The 14,987-nt window shown below is 40.5% G+C and overlaps 1 protein-coding gene across 1 annotated transcript in view; it reads right to left on the reverse strand.

Moving 5' to 3' along the window:
* Positions 1-14,987, reverse strand: part of SCN10A (sodium voltage-gated channel alpha subunit 10) — a 125,614-nt gene that overhangs the window by 98,742 nt on the left and 11,885 nt on the right. Inside the window, exons 3-5 of the mRNA XM_082746024.1 lie at positions 7,453-7,731; positions 5,698-5,816; positions 2,578-2,658 (exon numbers count right to left, since the gene is read on the reverse strand). Coding sequence (XP_082602150.1) covers positions 2,578-2,658; positions 5,698-5,816; positions 7,453-7,719 — 467 coding nt within the window. The 5' untranslated portion in view covers positions 7,720-7,731. The remainder of the gene's footprint in view (positions 1-2,577; positions 2,659-5,697; positions 5,817-7,452; positions 7,732-14,987) is intronic.

Here is a 14,987-nt window from a genome sequence, read left to right on the forward strand (position 1 = left end):
GTATACACACACCACACACACCACACACACACACACACACACACACACACACACACACACACACACACTGGAATATTACTCAGCCATCAAAAAGAAAGAAATCTTGCCATTTGAAACGATGTGGCTGGAACTAGAGGGTATTATGCTAAGCAATAAGTCAGTCACAGGAAGACAAATACTATATGGTTTCATTCATATGTGGAATTTAAGAAACAAAACAGATGAACAAGGGGGAAGAGAAGGAAAAATAAAATAAGATAAAAAATGAGAGGGAGGCAAACCATAAAAGATGCTGAACTCTAGGAAACAAACTGAGGGTTGCTGGAGGGAAGGTGCATGGGGAGAAGGGCTTAATAGGTTATGGGCATTAAGGAGGACACTTGCTGTGATGAGCAAAGTAATTTTTCTGTTAAGATTCCTAATTCTTCAGCATCATTTATTGAGAACTGCCTTTTCCCCACTGTTCCACTGTGCCACCATCAGCACAAATTCAATGTCTGTATGTGCACTGGCCTGTTGATGAGCCAACAATTCTGTCCCACTAGTCTGACTAATCCAACCCTAGTCACACACATTTTCAATGATTAGAGCTTTACAATACATTCTAACATCCTGAGGGCCAGTTCTCTTTTTCCACCTTGTATTTCTTCCTCAGAAGTATCTTGGTTATAATTTGCTCTTTGCAATTTTATATAAATCTTTGAGTCAGGCTGTTGAGTAATAGAAAAAAAGAAAAGCCTATTGGGATTTTGACTGGGCTCATATTAAATTTATTAGCTATTTTGGGAAGTCTTAAAATATTGTGACTTTAAATCCAGGAATGTAATACATCTCTCCATTTATTGGGTTTTCTGTAATATTACTCAATATTTTTCATAATTTTCTTTGTAGAGATCTTATTCATACTTTGATAATCCTCTTTCTAGATACTTGATATTTTAAAACAGCAGTGTAACTGATATTTTTAAAAACCTGGCTATTTTCTGTTTGTTGCTAGTATATAAATATGTAACTAATTTATGTATATCAACTTACCCAGCTACCTTTCTATACTGTCTTGTTAACTTTAATAGTTTATCTCTAGATTATATTGGCTGTTGTATCATGCAGTTGTATTATCTGTAGATCATGGCATCTTTGCTACTTTTCTTATTCTTATATATATTTTTTTCTTTTCCTTCCTTTACTATGCTGGCTGGGCTCTCATTTACGAAGTTAAATAGGACTGATGAAACTGACATCTTCCCTTTCTTTCTTTTTGTTTCTGATTTCAAAGGGAAAGCTGGCCATGTTTCACAATTAAGCATGCTGTTTGTTACTTCCTTCAAAGTAATTACCCTTTATCAGAGTGCAGCAATTCCTTTCTATTCCTTCTTTCCTTGGTATTTCTAATTATAAGCAGATATTAAACTTTATCAAATGATTTGTTAGCATCAGTTAAGGTGACACCTGATTAGCCTTCTTTAATCTATTAATAGAAATACAACATATGGTGGACCCTTGGAAAACTTAGAGGTTAAAGGTACTGACACCTCTCATACAGTAAAAACCCACATATAAGTTTTGCCTCCCCCAAAACTTAACTATTAACAGCATACTGTTGACAGGAAGCCATTCAATAACATCAACAGTCAATTAGCACATATTTTGTAGGTTATATGTCTTATATACTGTCTTTTTACAGTAAAATAAGCTAGAAAAAGAAAATGTTACTAAGAAAATCCTAAGGAAGAGAAAATACATTGATAGTACTGTAGTATACTTATTTTTATAAAATTCATGTAAAAGTGGATCCACACAGTTTAAACCTATGTTGCTCAAGGGTCAAGTGTATTTTCTATTGTGGCATGTATTAATGTTATGACCAGCAAAAAATTTTTTAAAAAATTTAGAAGTTCAAAAAAGAAATTTCTACAGAGTTCCTATTATTGAGGCAAATGTATGTCAGTCTTACGTTGAGCTGGGGGCACCCCTCCTGGACGTGTTGGTGCAGGAGTTTATGGAAAGTTCCTATGCTCCCAAACTGCAGGGGTTCCATCTGCTAACCCAGGGAAAGAGAATACTCTCAGGAATATTAAGGTCACTTTGAAGTATATGAGCCATGATAACATAAACAGCTTTATTCATGGGTAGTTTTCTGAATATGTTCCAGAACCATTTGTTCTTCTTTCTGTCTCAGTTTTGCGCCTGCCTCTCAGAGTAGGCCATCCTTAAACTTGGTTCATGTGTGCACCTAGCAGGGGAATGCAGCAGGTAACTGGGGAAGCTCATTTGCCCAGACCACCCCAGACCCATGAAATCAGACTCTCTGAGACGGAGACCCAGGCATTAATGTTTTTAAAATCTCCCCAGGGGATTCCGAGGTTGAGAACCAACAACTGATGGTTCTCCACAGTTGAAAACCACATGTGTCTTTATGCACCAAAGTCCACAGAAAAGGAAATATCTAACCACCCCAAAGCATGCAATACTCAAATGAGACCGGCAGGAAAAATAAAAGAAAAAAGCTGCCAAGGGAAGGAAGAGAAGGACAGAAAGAGGAGGCCCAGGTATGACAGTGATAGCAACTCTACTTACTCGATTCTTTCTGGAAGCTCAGTTTGGGTCATGCCCACACAATTGACCAAAATAGTGATGGTAATAAATAGACTGAACCACCTGAGCAGACTGTGTTAAGGAAAAGCTGAGAGTTGCCATGCTTCTCTGATGTCACCTATAATCACCTTGATGCTGAATTATTAAATTCATAGCTTTTAGCTAGGATCAGCTTTTTGAACTTGTCACATAACAGCTGCTAACATTTACTGAGTGCCTATGCCGGGCTGGTTACTTCATTCACATTATTTCTAATACAACCGAACTTGTATGTAAATATCATATCTATACTTTGTAAAACAGGCTGGAAAACTTAAATAATTTTTCCAAGGCTGTACAAGTTAGTTAGCTATATGGTGCTGAGATGTGACCTCAGATTAATAACAGAACCCTCAGCAAGATGGAAGAAAACAAGAATCCTTTCTCTAAAATGTCTTTCTTCCCTGACACCTTCACTTTATGATACAATGTAGCCTGAAATTTTGTCCAGGAAGTGTCTCTTTTTTCCTAAAAGACAGACTACTTCTAGGAAGTTAGAGCTAAAGGGAGGGTTACCAGCTGTCATGGGAATTAGTTGAGTTGGATGGTTTTCCCCACTTAGCTGAGATCAGTCGCACTGAGGAAATGGGCCCCTGGCTAGAAATGGTGGAGGCAGGCACAGGGATGTAAAATGTTGCTGCAAGGAGAAAATTCCAGATAGAATTAGGCTGGGATGGAGAACTCTTTCTAACCAGAGATGAGAATATTCAAGGTTGAACCACGGGATTACCACAAGGGGAAGGTGACACTGAAGAAGGTGAGTAGAAAGGGGTAACCTGATGGGAAGACATGTTGGTGGAGAAAACCCAAAGAAAAATTTCCCCCACAGGACATTTTTCTCAGGACCAGCTTGGGTTCCTAACCATTACGTCCTAAAGAAAAACAAAGCCTGAAGATAAGCTTGATCTACAGAGAGAGTGAACCACTCATCTTTCATAATTTCAGTTTGAGCAGAAGTATTTAAATCTATTTTAGTTTTCTGTAAATGTCTTTAATGTGCCCTGTTTTACAGTTACTTAGGAACACATCTATTTTGAAAAGGGAAATTCTGCTAATTAAACCGCATTTTCCTGTTGACTTGCAATTAAATTAAGAAATGTGTTCACATGGGAGGAAAATGTTAACCCAAGGCTTAAATTAAAATCATATCTCCAACTTCACAAACCTTTAAAGGTAATATATTACCTACACTATTACTTGTGGAAACATTCATAGCAAATTTGATTAGAATTATAATTTTGGTGAAATATTAGTAATAGGACACTGGAATTCCAATACCTTGAAGAATATCTTTTGGAGTGGAGCTACCAAGTTCATAAGATTTAAATATATAATATATAAGTATATAATATATAAATATATAATATATAAATATATAAATACAGGCTTTGTGAGAAGGAGACACCTAAGAGCTTTTCTGTCCAGCTATGACTCCATCCAGCAATTATGATTCATTAAATCTCAAGATGAAAAGAATATTCACTGGTCACTTGATTCTTTAAAGGGATTTCATTTCTAATTAGCTGTTCCTTACAGATAATTAAGATGTAACTGAACCAGGATGTGTGGAGAGGAGTTTGTATATTTGCTGTTTTTCTTTACTGGTGATTTTTATGTAATTGGATATATTTTTTTAAAAAAACCCAAGTAGAGAAGACATACTGAGAGAATAAATTACCTCAGTTCATTTCCCTTAACTGCTTACTTCCTTATTGCTGTACCCTGTTCTAAGCAGGGTACAGGCTGGGCCTCTTAACTGACTCTGTGACCTTGGACAATTTATTTAATTCCTTTGAGTAACAGTTTCATCATCTGTAAGATGGGGATGCAAATCTCTTCTTCAAAGGTTTCTGTACCTATGACAGTGATGACACTTAGGAGGTAGTTAGCAAATGGTAGCCTACTATTACCACTAAATATCCTTCTATAGGATCAGAAAATTCAAGATTGAATTAAGAAAATATAACTCCCACTGCTTGGTCATAAAGATAAAACACGTAAAAGGAAAATGTAGTGCAACTACATGGAGCAGTGCAGTTTCATTTTTGAAATGACTCTTTGCCAGAGCTATCAGCTTACTGAATGCTGTCCAGCAATCCAGCAAGCTGCCCCAGAGTGGGGGGAGAGAGCTCCTTTTACTGGAGCCTCCCCAGAAGAGGCTGGCTACCATCTGTCAGGCAGCTGAGGCAAGGCTGTTCTTGCAAATCAACCTCCTGGAAGCCAGGGCTGAATTTGTCATTACGAGCTTCCAATTTGGACAGTCACCAGGGAAGATCCTTGGAAACGAAGCCAAAGTCTCTTTTTTGTCCTAGTTTGGCTTGCCTTGAAAAACAAAACAAAACAAAACAAAAACTGGAGTCAGATTCTGAAGGTACCTAAAACTGTTACTATAATACAGACATTTGACCGATTTTTCTCTAATCATTACTATATTCCCCAATGGCATGAGCCTTGAACTATTAACATTTTTTTGGACTACTGAACTTAGTAACCTGCTAGTAGTTTGGGGGTAACTTGGGATATTGGCAGTGTCTGTGACCAGTGTGGTTCCACTGAGACAATCTAAGCTCTGCCCATTGTCGTCTGTCCTCTTTGTCCTCTGGCAGGTGCTGCTCTTTTGCCCAATGAACAGCCGGTCCTCATCATGGCTAGGGCCCAGAGTAAGAACCCATGCCTATTTCAAAAGCCAAAGAAGCTTCGGTGACCTCTTATTGGTTATTATATTGTGAGATGAGCCCGTCTCACATGGTAAGAATGTGCCCTGTATATCAGCAAAGCTCATTCATAAGTAGGGCATTTTTTTAGGTGGTACATGCCCAGGTGTGTCCAGACTAGTCTAAACCCACCTGTGGCTTGCACGAGCACCTCCTCTTTCTTGGGACAGCTTTCAGATGTTGAACATATTAAAGCCACAGACATTTTTCTCTCAATGCAATGTTTTTGTTGTTTCAGGATTCAATTAGAGGACACCCATATTGCTAACCTCTAAAGAAGGTGCTGAACACAGTGGCAAAGCCTGATTTTAAAGGAATCATGTGGAAGAAGCAACAGTGCAAAGGATATGAGTGGACAGACACTTTGATGGCTGTTCTTCTGATCAGGTTGAAAGGACTGAATAACCACAGGGCCCGCGTGGCACTAAACCGTGAGATGGTCCTCCCTTTGTTGAGCACCATAAACGTCTACAACAAAACAAAGCAGAAGGTGGACCTGAAGTGAGAAGTATGCATCCTCACACAATCATGGTTTGGAGTACAAATGGTATCATTTCAGGCTTATGAGCAAGACGAGGTCTGGGAACCATGCATCCATTAGTGGAGAGCCAAGTGGAGGGGCAGAGGTAGTGGGGATCAAGGACTGAGGGCCACATTCTCACCCTCCTCGCAAGACCTCAGGCCCTGTCAGTGACTGACTGTGCATCAAGATGAGCCCACTGAGAGTGCCCAGTGGGCAGGAGTCTGATCTGGGGCTAGTGGGATGCTTCAGCCCCAGGGCCAGGATTCTGGCAACTGGAGGATATGGTTCTGGCTGCATTAAATTCCTCTTCTGATTAGCAGATCAACCCTGGTGTGGGGATGCTCCCTCTGCTCTCTGCCTCCTAGGTCTCCCCTGTAAAGCCCTCGCTACTCCTTGCCTCTGAGCATCTAGGAAGGTGAGGGTTCTTGGCCTGTGAGAGGAGGGAGAAAGACATTTTAGTGTCTTTTTATTTTCTCTATAAACCATATTTGAGATGGCTGATTCCTGTCTTTCCCAACTCCCAAACATACACACATCATTTTGGGGGCAGGAGGTTGCTGTGTGGAACATCTAAGACACAATACAAATAGGGAAATTGTCATGAAGCAGCTCTCATTTAAACTAGTGGTTCTCAAATGTTAGGACTTCAGGAGACTTTTATACTCTATGGAATATTATGCCTCTGTCAGAAAGGATGAATATGCAACTTTTGTATCAACATGGACTGGGACTGGAGGAGATTATGCTGAGTGATATAAGTCCAGCAGAGAGGGTCAATTATCAGATGGTTTCACTTACTTGTGGAGTATAAGGAATAACACGGAGGACATTGGATGAAGGAGAGGAGAAAGAAGGCTGTTGGGGGAAATTGGAGGGGGAGACAAACCATGAGAGACCATGGACTCTGAGAAACAAACTGAGGGTTTTAGAGGGGTAGGGATGAGAGGATGGGTGAGCCTGGTGGTGGGTATTAAGGAGGGCACATATTGCATGGAGCACTGGGTGTGGTGCATAAACAATGAATCTTGGAACACTGAAAAAATAAAGTTAAAAGAAATTATTGAGGACCCCAAAGAGTTTTTGTTACTATTTATGCCCTTTTGCTTATACTGTGTGTGTGAGACAAAGAGAGTATAGAAGACCTCCTTCACCCACTAAAAGAGTTTAAGGAACGCCAGGGATTCTGAGATCAAACTTTGAGGACCACTCATTAAATCATCCTGATTTCTGATCCCCTTGTCTACTCTACCCCCACCCCAAGACTCAGGATCCCTGCCCCCTTTTGCAAAGACAGCCAACATCATGGGAGATCCTAGGACAGTGGTCATCCAAGAGAACAGCCAACTTCCTCTTAAAATTTCATAGCAGCTGTTGTTGCTTTTGAGGATTTGAGTTTAATTGGTCTCCACCATAAATATAAAAATATGAAGACAGTACCAAAGAGGGAGTTGGATACATTTGTCATTAACTGAGTCTAGCTCACAGCCACATCACCCAGGTCAGGAGAACGCCCTAGGCTGAGTGGAGCAGAGGCTTCCTCTGCCAGAGCTCAGAACAGCCTTCCCAGCCAATCACCCTTACCCGGTGTGTGCTGTAGAAAGGGTCCAGATCCTCCAGGGGCTCCCCAATCAGCTCTGCTGGGAGCTCACCATAGAACTTGGGCAGCTGGTTGCAAGCTTTCAAGTCTAGCTGGGGCCGAGGCTTCTCTTCTTGGTCCTTCTCCCTGTGCTTATCTTTGGCTTTCTTTGCTGCCTGCGTGGCAGCAATTCGCTTTTCAATCTCCACCAGTGACTCCGGAGTGAATCGACGGAAATTGGTAGTTTCCAGGGACCCAAAGGGGAATGCCATCTTCTCATTCTTCTTCAGGAAGAATTATACTCTTATGAGAGTGGACATCACAACAGAGAGGTAACAGCTTGCCCATTGGCCCTCTCCCTCCATTTCTTTCCTTAACTCACACTTCCTTGCTGGAACAGCAACCCCCTGCCCCAACTCAGTTCCTTCCTTAACTCACACTGAGCTCTCCCCAGAGCTTTCCCCAGAGTCTCACTGTCCCTGTGGCATTCTCTGGGAAGGGTGTTTATTCAATCCTCCTCCAGGCACCTCAGGGTTGAGCTATGTTCTCCATGAGCTTCTAAGACATGGCTCCTTCATCCATTGCTCCTTCACCACCACCACCACCACCACCACCACCACCACCACCACCAGATTTAGCCACTCTGCCCTCTCTTCTTAATTCTATGACCACTGAGCAACAGGTTCTCACTTGCATTAATCGAATACTGGTTCATGTGGTCTGTGGCAAAAACAATGCTAGTAAAATTTTCCCCATTGAAAAGCATTTGTTAAAAAGCATGGAAGGCATTAACAGTTTTTGTTGTTCTTTTATTATGCAATGATATGCTTTTAAGAAGTGACAGCCATTCCTGGACATGACAAGAGAGAGGAGGCCCACTACCTTGAGCACATGGCTGCACCTGCCAGCCAAGAGTGTGCTGTGTGCCTAATGCTCTAAGCTTGGCAGCATATTTGTATTTTTTGTTCTTAATAAAGTACATTATTTAATTTTCCTATTTAGTTGTTTTTTTCTTCTAATGTAAAGTTTTTCTTTAAAAAACTCATATGAGTAAGATTTTGATTCTTTCTTCAAATGATTGATTCATGAGCCCATTTTTGCTGTTTATTTTAATCTAAGTGCACCCACATTTCCTGACAGTGTATTGATGACTTAAACACACCACGATGATTTAAAAATTGTTCATAAGTTTATAAAATCCTGATCTAATTCATGGTCTCTAATACTGCCAGACTCGGTCTTTGGGACTCTGGGTTCACCATGGTCCATAAAAAGCCTGGAAGGCACTCCAATGACTAGATTTCCCTTCTTTTTTTTTTTTTTTTAATTAACATATAATGTATTATTAGCCCCGGAGGTACAGGTCTGTGAATCCTCATTCTTACACAATCCACAGCACTCATCATAGCACATACCCTCCCCAACGGCCATCACCCAGTCCCCCTATACCTACCCCACACCCCCCAGCAACCTTCAGTATGTTTCGTTTCCTGAGATTAAGAGTCTCTTATGGTTTATGACTAGGCTTTCTATGATCTACAATATTCTCAGGAAATTTATCACCCCTAGCACTAGCCTAGAAGCAAATAGGATGGCTTGCTATCACAGAAAGATAGAGCATTATCTATGTGGCATTCTCCTGACTTACTCTAGGAAAGCTACATCTGAAGCCCTGCAACAGGCATCCATCCTCTTAGTTCTCTGCAGTCAACACTGGATCTGTGGATAATGTAGTTTTCCCACCTACTCTAGTGCAGAGATCTTCAAATGCCAGTGTACAATGTGGTGCTACACCAACTGCGTCATTTTCACTGGGGGTGTGAGTTAAGATACAGATAGCTGGACCTCTACCTACAAAGATTCTCAATCAATAGGTCTAAGGTGAGATCTAGAAAGCTGCATTTTACAGGCTCATAGCTGAACTGTTGAAGTGTTCTATCTTTGAGAGGCAGCGGAAGTTACTGCAACTGTGGATGTGAGATGGAATGAAGATTAGGGTTATAAAATCAAAGTAGGATATGGCGGCCTGCTCCCACAGCTCTAGAATCTGGAGGAAAGTCTTCCTGGATTCTAAAGGGAAGTCAGAAGCCAGTGTTGGTTGGATTAGAGAAGAGACCTGGCATCAAGTGGTCACTCTTGTTGAGTGACCATCCTAAGAAACCTACTCCTCAGAGGTTTTGGTGGGGCAGACTTTGGGACCTCCTCCCTTCTGCAATCAGAATGAGGGCAATCTGGCCAGAAGCCTCAGGGAGCTTATACTCAGGGAATTGGAACAAAGAGTGAAATTTGGAAAAAAAAAATAAATAAGATCTTAAAAAATAAAAAAAAAAGAGTGAAATTTGGTTGTTTCTGAGGATTAAGTTTCTGTAGGTATTTGCTCTGTATCTGGGATTTCTGGGCTACAAAAGGACCTACTGGATCTCCTCTGGATGGACCATAAAGGCAGGCGTCTTAACTTAGATTTCTGAGCTCTGGTAGTAGGCGGTTTCTAAGAAGGACCGAAGGTGATTGAATAGATAACAGGAGTTTCACATTTGTCATTTCACTTGTGATGGAAATAACTTGTTGGTCTTATTTATTTATTTATTTATTTATTTGATAGAGAAAGATCACAAGTAGACAGAGAGAGGCAGGCAGAGAGAGAGATAGAGGGAAGCAGGCTCCCCGCTGAGCAGAAAGCCCGATGCGGGACTCGATCCCAGGACCCTGAGATCATGACCTGAGCCGAAGGCAGTGGCTTAACCCACTGAGCCACCCAGGCGCCCCATAACTGGTTGGTCGTTAATCATGATTTGTAATATAGGAAGGCAAGCTGACTGAGGATTGCTAAATGGAGGTGGATGTAAATAAGGGTACAAAAGGAGGTTTCCTTGAAATGACAGTGGACAGGGCAGGTGTGATATTGTGATTTATAATAAGAAATGTATGTTTAGCCTTTGTCCCCATTTCTGGCACAGAGCTCTTAAAACCCTTGGAATTTCCTAAGTGATGTGTTTTATATGATATTGAGGTACATTTTGAAAGTCACCTAAGGATGGGGACTGATTGTCAGCAGAACCAACTATTAGAAGATTGAAAGTTAGGTTCCCCATCTCACCTCGGACCTCCAGGGAGAGGAAAGAGGCTGGAAGTTGAATTCAGTAACCAACAGTCAATGGTTTAATCAATCATGCCTATGTCATAAAGCCTTCATAAGAATAAAAAAGGACAGAATTTGGAGAGCTTCTGGGTTGTTGAATACATAGAGATTGGGGAGAGAGATCACCTCAGAGAGGATATGAAAATTCTGCACTCCTTTCCCCATATTCTGCCCTATGCGTCTCTTCCATCTCGCTGTCCCCGAGTTATATCTTTTTATAAAAGACCTGTAATCTAGTAAGTAAAATGTTTCTCTAAGTTCTGTGAGCCATCCTAGCAAATTAATCAAACCCAAGGAGGAGGTTATGGAAACCTCTAGTTTAGAGATTTCTAAATTGTTCAGAAGCACAGGGAAAAATCTGGCTTGCAATTGGCATCTGAAGTTTTGTATATGTGGGCAAAGGTCAGTCTTGTAAAACTGAGCCCTTATCCTGTGGGAGCTGATGCTAATTGAACTATTGAACACCCAACTTGTGTCTGGAAAATTGCACCTTGGTGGAGTAGGAACCCCCCCACACACACCTATTAGAATTGATAATTAGAACATCTTAGCAGGACAAAGGGTTTTTTCTTCCAACCTCTGTTGTTATTCGTGGAACAAATGTTTCTGTGGTCTTGCAGCAAGTCTGAGGAGCTCACAAAGATGGCTGAGCATCATGAGAAGACTTACTTAAATTATCAATCCACAGTGACAACAAGAGTGGGCACAATTATCTCTCTCCCTTTTTAGGGAGAGAAAGAGAGAGTGTGAGCAAATGCATGCTGGGGGGAGAGGCAAAAGGAGGGGGGGAGAGAGAATCTTCAGCAAAATGGGGCTGCATCTCATGATCCCAAGATCTTGACCTGAGCTAAAATCGAGTCGGATGCTTAACTGAATGAGCCACCCAGTCACACCCACAATGATCTCTTTTAATCCCCACAGAAATCCTATAGAGTAGGTAGAAGGCATTTTCTTACATATAAGAGAATTAATAATCAGTGATTACTATAGGTTATAAAGAGATTATTGAACTAAACAAGATCATCTCTGAGTTTTTTGACTCCATACCCAGTGCTCTCATTTCTGGGATGGGTCCCACTTGCTGAAGCAGTTCTGGAATCCTACTGACTGCGGTATCATCAAAGGGCTCTGGGACTTGAAACGTATGGATTGATCTGAATGCATTCAGATTTGACGAAGTTTCAAGGGGTCTCAGAACAGCCTCTTTGTGTTATATTGTTCATTGATGCTGTTAAGAAATTGATGGGGGATTTTCCCCACTAATGTAGCTTTTTGCCTCTGTAAGGCAGTTATGATGTAAGCAAACAGATAATTATAATTTTTCCAGGACCTGATTAGTAGGTGAATATATCAGCCCCCATCCCATGTAGGATTGCATATTCTCATGCATCTTATGGTTGTTCTCACCCATTTACATACAACAAAAATGATCATTTTCTTGCATGTGAGTCCTAAATCTGGAACCTTTCTTCTGAGCTCTGGACCCACTAATCCAATGTCTTTGACATATAGTTCTTTGGATACTCCACAGACACCTTAAAGTCATTGTCCTCCATGATCTCTCTATCCTCTCTCCACCCCAACTTTTCTGCCTCCTTGTTCCCTATATCAGTAAATTACATAACCATTTTTTAAAATGGAGGCTTAGGGGGTCCTCTTTGTGTCTCTTTCTCCCACAAGTCTTCCTCCCTTATGTTTTAAACTCCTCAGATACAGCAATGAAAAAATCTATAGACTTTTGGGAGCTTAAATGTATCTCTGGGTCTCAGCCAACTTAGGCCAGCTTCCTAGAGAGAGACTTTCCAGAAAATATTGAAATTATGATGACATCATTGGAAGCCTGGAGTCACATTTGAAACATAAATCTAAATTTATATCTCTAGCCAAGACCTTTCACTTACATTCCAAATTGTTATATTTAGCTAACCATTGATTATCCTTCACAAAGATGCCTGATAGATGTATAAAGCCTAATTACTGACATCCTTACCCTAAATAAATATGTTTTTCCCTTTGTCATGATGATTTCAATAAATTGAGACTTCATCCTTCCAAAGGCTCAAACCCTGAGTCTTGAAACTTTAGAATTATCCATTACTTCATTTTCTCTCTCCCTAATCTCACATTTAGATGACCAGAAAACTTGAATCAATTTGCATTGGAAGTTCAGCTGTCTACTTCTTATCACAGCTACTGCTACCTGCATAGCTCAAACCACTATCATCTACCTCCTTGGCTACTGCCCTGGTCCAACCACTGTGACCCATTTTCAATGCTACTTCTATAGCCCAAATCACTATCATCTGCCACCACCTCCATAGTTCAAACCACTACCACCTACCTCCACTGCTACTCCCCTGGTCCAACCACTGGCACCCTTATCCACTGCTACGCTTATGGCCCAAATCACTACCATCTCCTCTACTGCTCCTGTTATGGTCTAAACTACTGTCACTGAACTGCTGCTACCTCCATGGACCAAACCATTGTCATGTCCTGCTTGTGTCACTAATCTGTCTTTTCAAAATGTCTCACTGCTAGGATTGTTTCAAGTCTTTGCAGCCTACACTTCTAGAAGCAACAGGAATGATCCTTTGAAGTGTATTGCTGTAAACTTCATCTCTGAGCTCAACACATATCATTCTCTTCCTTACTCACTGAAACCCAGGCCCATAGACCACCTAGATGTTTATTGGACACAACAAGTACACTCTTGCCTCAAGGTGTTTGAGCTTGTTATTCTTTCTGCATACTATTCTCTTCCCATTTATAACCACAGGGCTCATTTGAATATCACCTGTTAGGAAAGCCTCGCCTGACCATTCAAAATGAAGGCCTTTGGCCAATCTCTACCCTTTTACCTCTCTTCACTTTTCCTCAAAGCACTTTTAACTAATTAACCTTTATTTATTTACTATATTCCTAAACTAGTACTTTTGCTTTCATGAAAGTTTGGATTTTTCTGTTTGTTTAACTGTTGAATCCTTAACAGTCAGAGCAATGCTCAGCACATACTATATGATAACAAACATTTGTGGATTACAGAGTGAATAAACTCAAGGTATCCTGAATGGGTATCAGATACTTACAGAATATTGCTAAATTTTTATCTGCAAGCAGAATTGGGTTTGGGGAAAACAAACACAAGTACTTAAACTGTGAGACCAGAGTGGGTAGAAACTAACCATTTCCCATGTTGCAGGGAAAAAAGATAAAAGGTTGTCTGTTCAATAACAACTTAAGGTTTAAGATTTTAGGAAAGGTTTTAGGAAACCCACCTGATTTGAATAAAGTTTGATCTCTAAGGTGAAAGGAGAAAAATTAAGACGGGAACCTGGAGGGCTGTGGGGGCAGAGAAGCACTGAACATTATAGAGATACTATACCCCAAAAGGAAGAAAAACAGGGAAATCTTGGTGTCATAGAAATAGTAGGAAGGCCCTCTAGTACTATGTTGAATAGCAGTGGTGATACAACATAGTACTAGAGGTCCTAGCCTCAGCAATCAGACAACAAAAGGAAATTAAAGGCATCCAAATCGGCAAAGAAGAAGTCAAATTATCACTCTTCGCAGATGATATGATACTATATGTGGAAAACCCAAAAGACTCCACTCCAAAACTGCTAGAACTTATACAGGAATTCAGTAAAGTGTCAGGATATAAAATCAATGCACAGAAATCAGTTGCATTTCTCTACACCAACAGGAAGACAGAAGAAAGAGATATTAAGGAGTCAATCCCATTTACAATTGCATCCAAAACCATAAGATACCTAGGAATAAACCTAACCAAAGAGACACAGAATCTATACTCAGAAAACTATAAAGTACTCATGAAAGAAATTGAGGAAGACACAAAGAAATGGAAAAATGTTCCATGCTCCTGGATTGGAAGAATAAATATTGTGAAAATGTCTATGCTACCTAAAGCAATCTACACATTTAATGCAATTCCTATCAAAGTACCATCCATCTTTTTCAAAGAAATGGAACAAATAATGCTAAAATTTATATGGAACCAGAAAAGACCTCGAATAGCCAAAGGGATATTGAAAAAGAAAGCCAACGTTGGTGGCATCACAATTCCGGACTTCAAGCTCTATTACAAAGCTGTCATCATCAAGACAGCATGGTACTGGCACAAAAACAGACACATAGATCAATGGAACAGAATAGAGAGCCCAGAAATAGACCCTCAAATCTATGGTCAACTCATCTTCGACAAAGCAGGAAAGAATGTCCAATGGAAAAAAGACAGCCTCTTCAATAAATGGTGCTGGGAAAATTGGACAGCCACATGCAGAAAAATGAAATTGGACCATTTCCTTACACCACACACAAAAATAGACTCAAAATGGATGAAGGACCTCAATGTGCGAAAGGAATCCATCAAAATCCTTG

This window comes from Mustela nivalis (assembly GCF_964662115.1).
Source record: "Mustela nivalis genome assembly, chromosome: 1".
Classification (NCBI taxonomy): Eukaryota; Metazoa; Chordata; class Mammalia; order Carnivora; family Mustelidae; genus Mustela; species Mustela nivalis.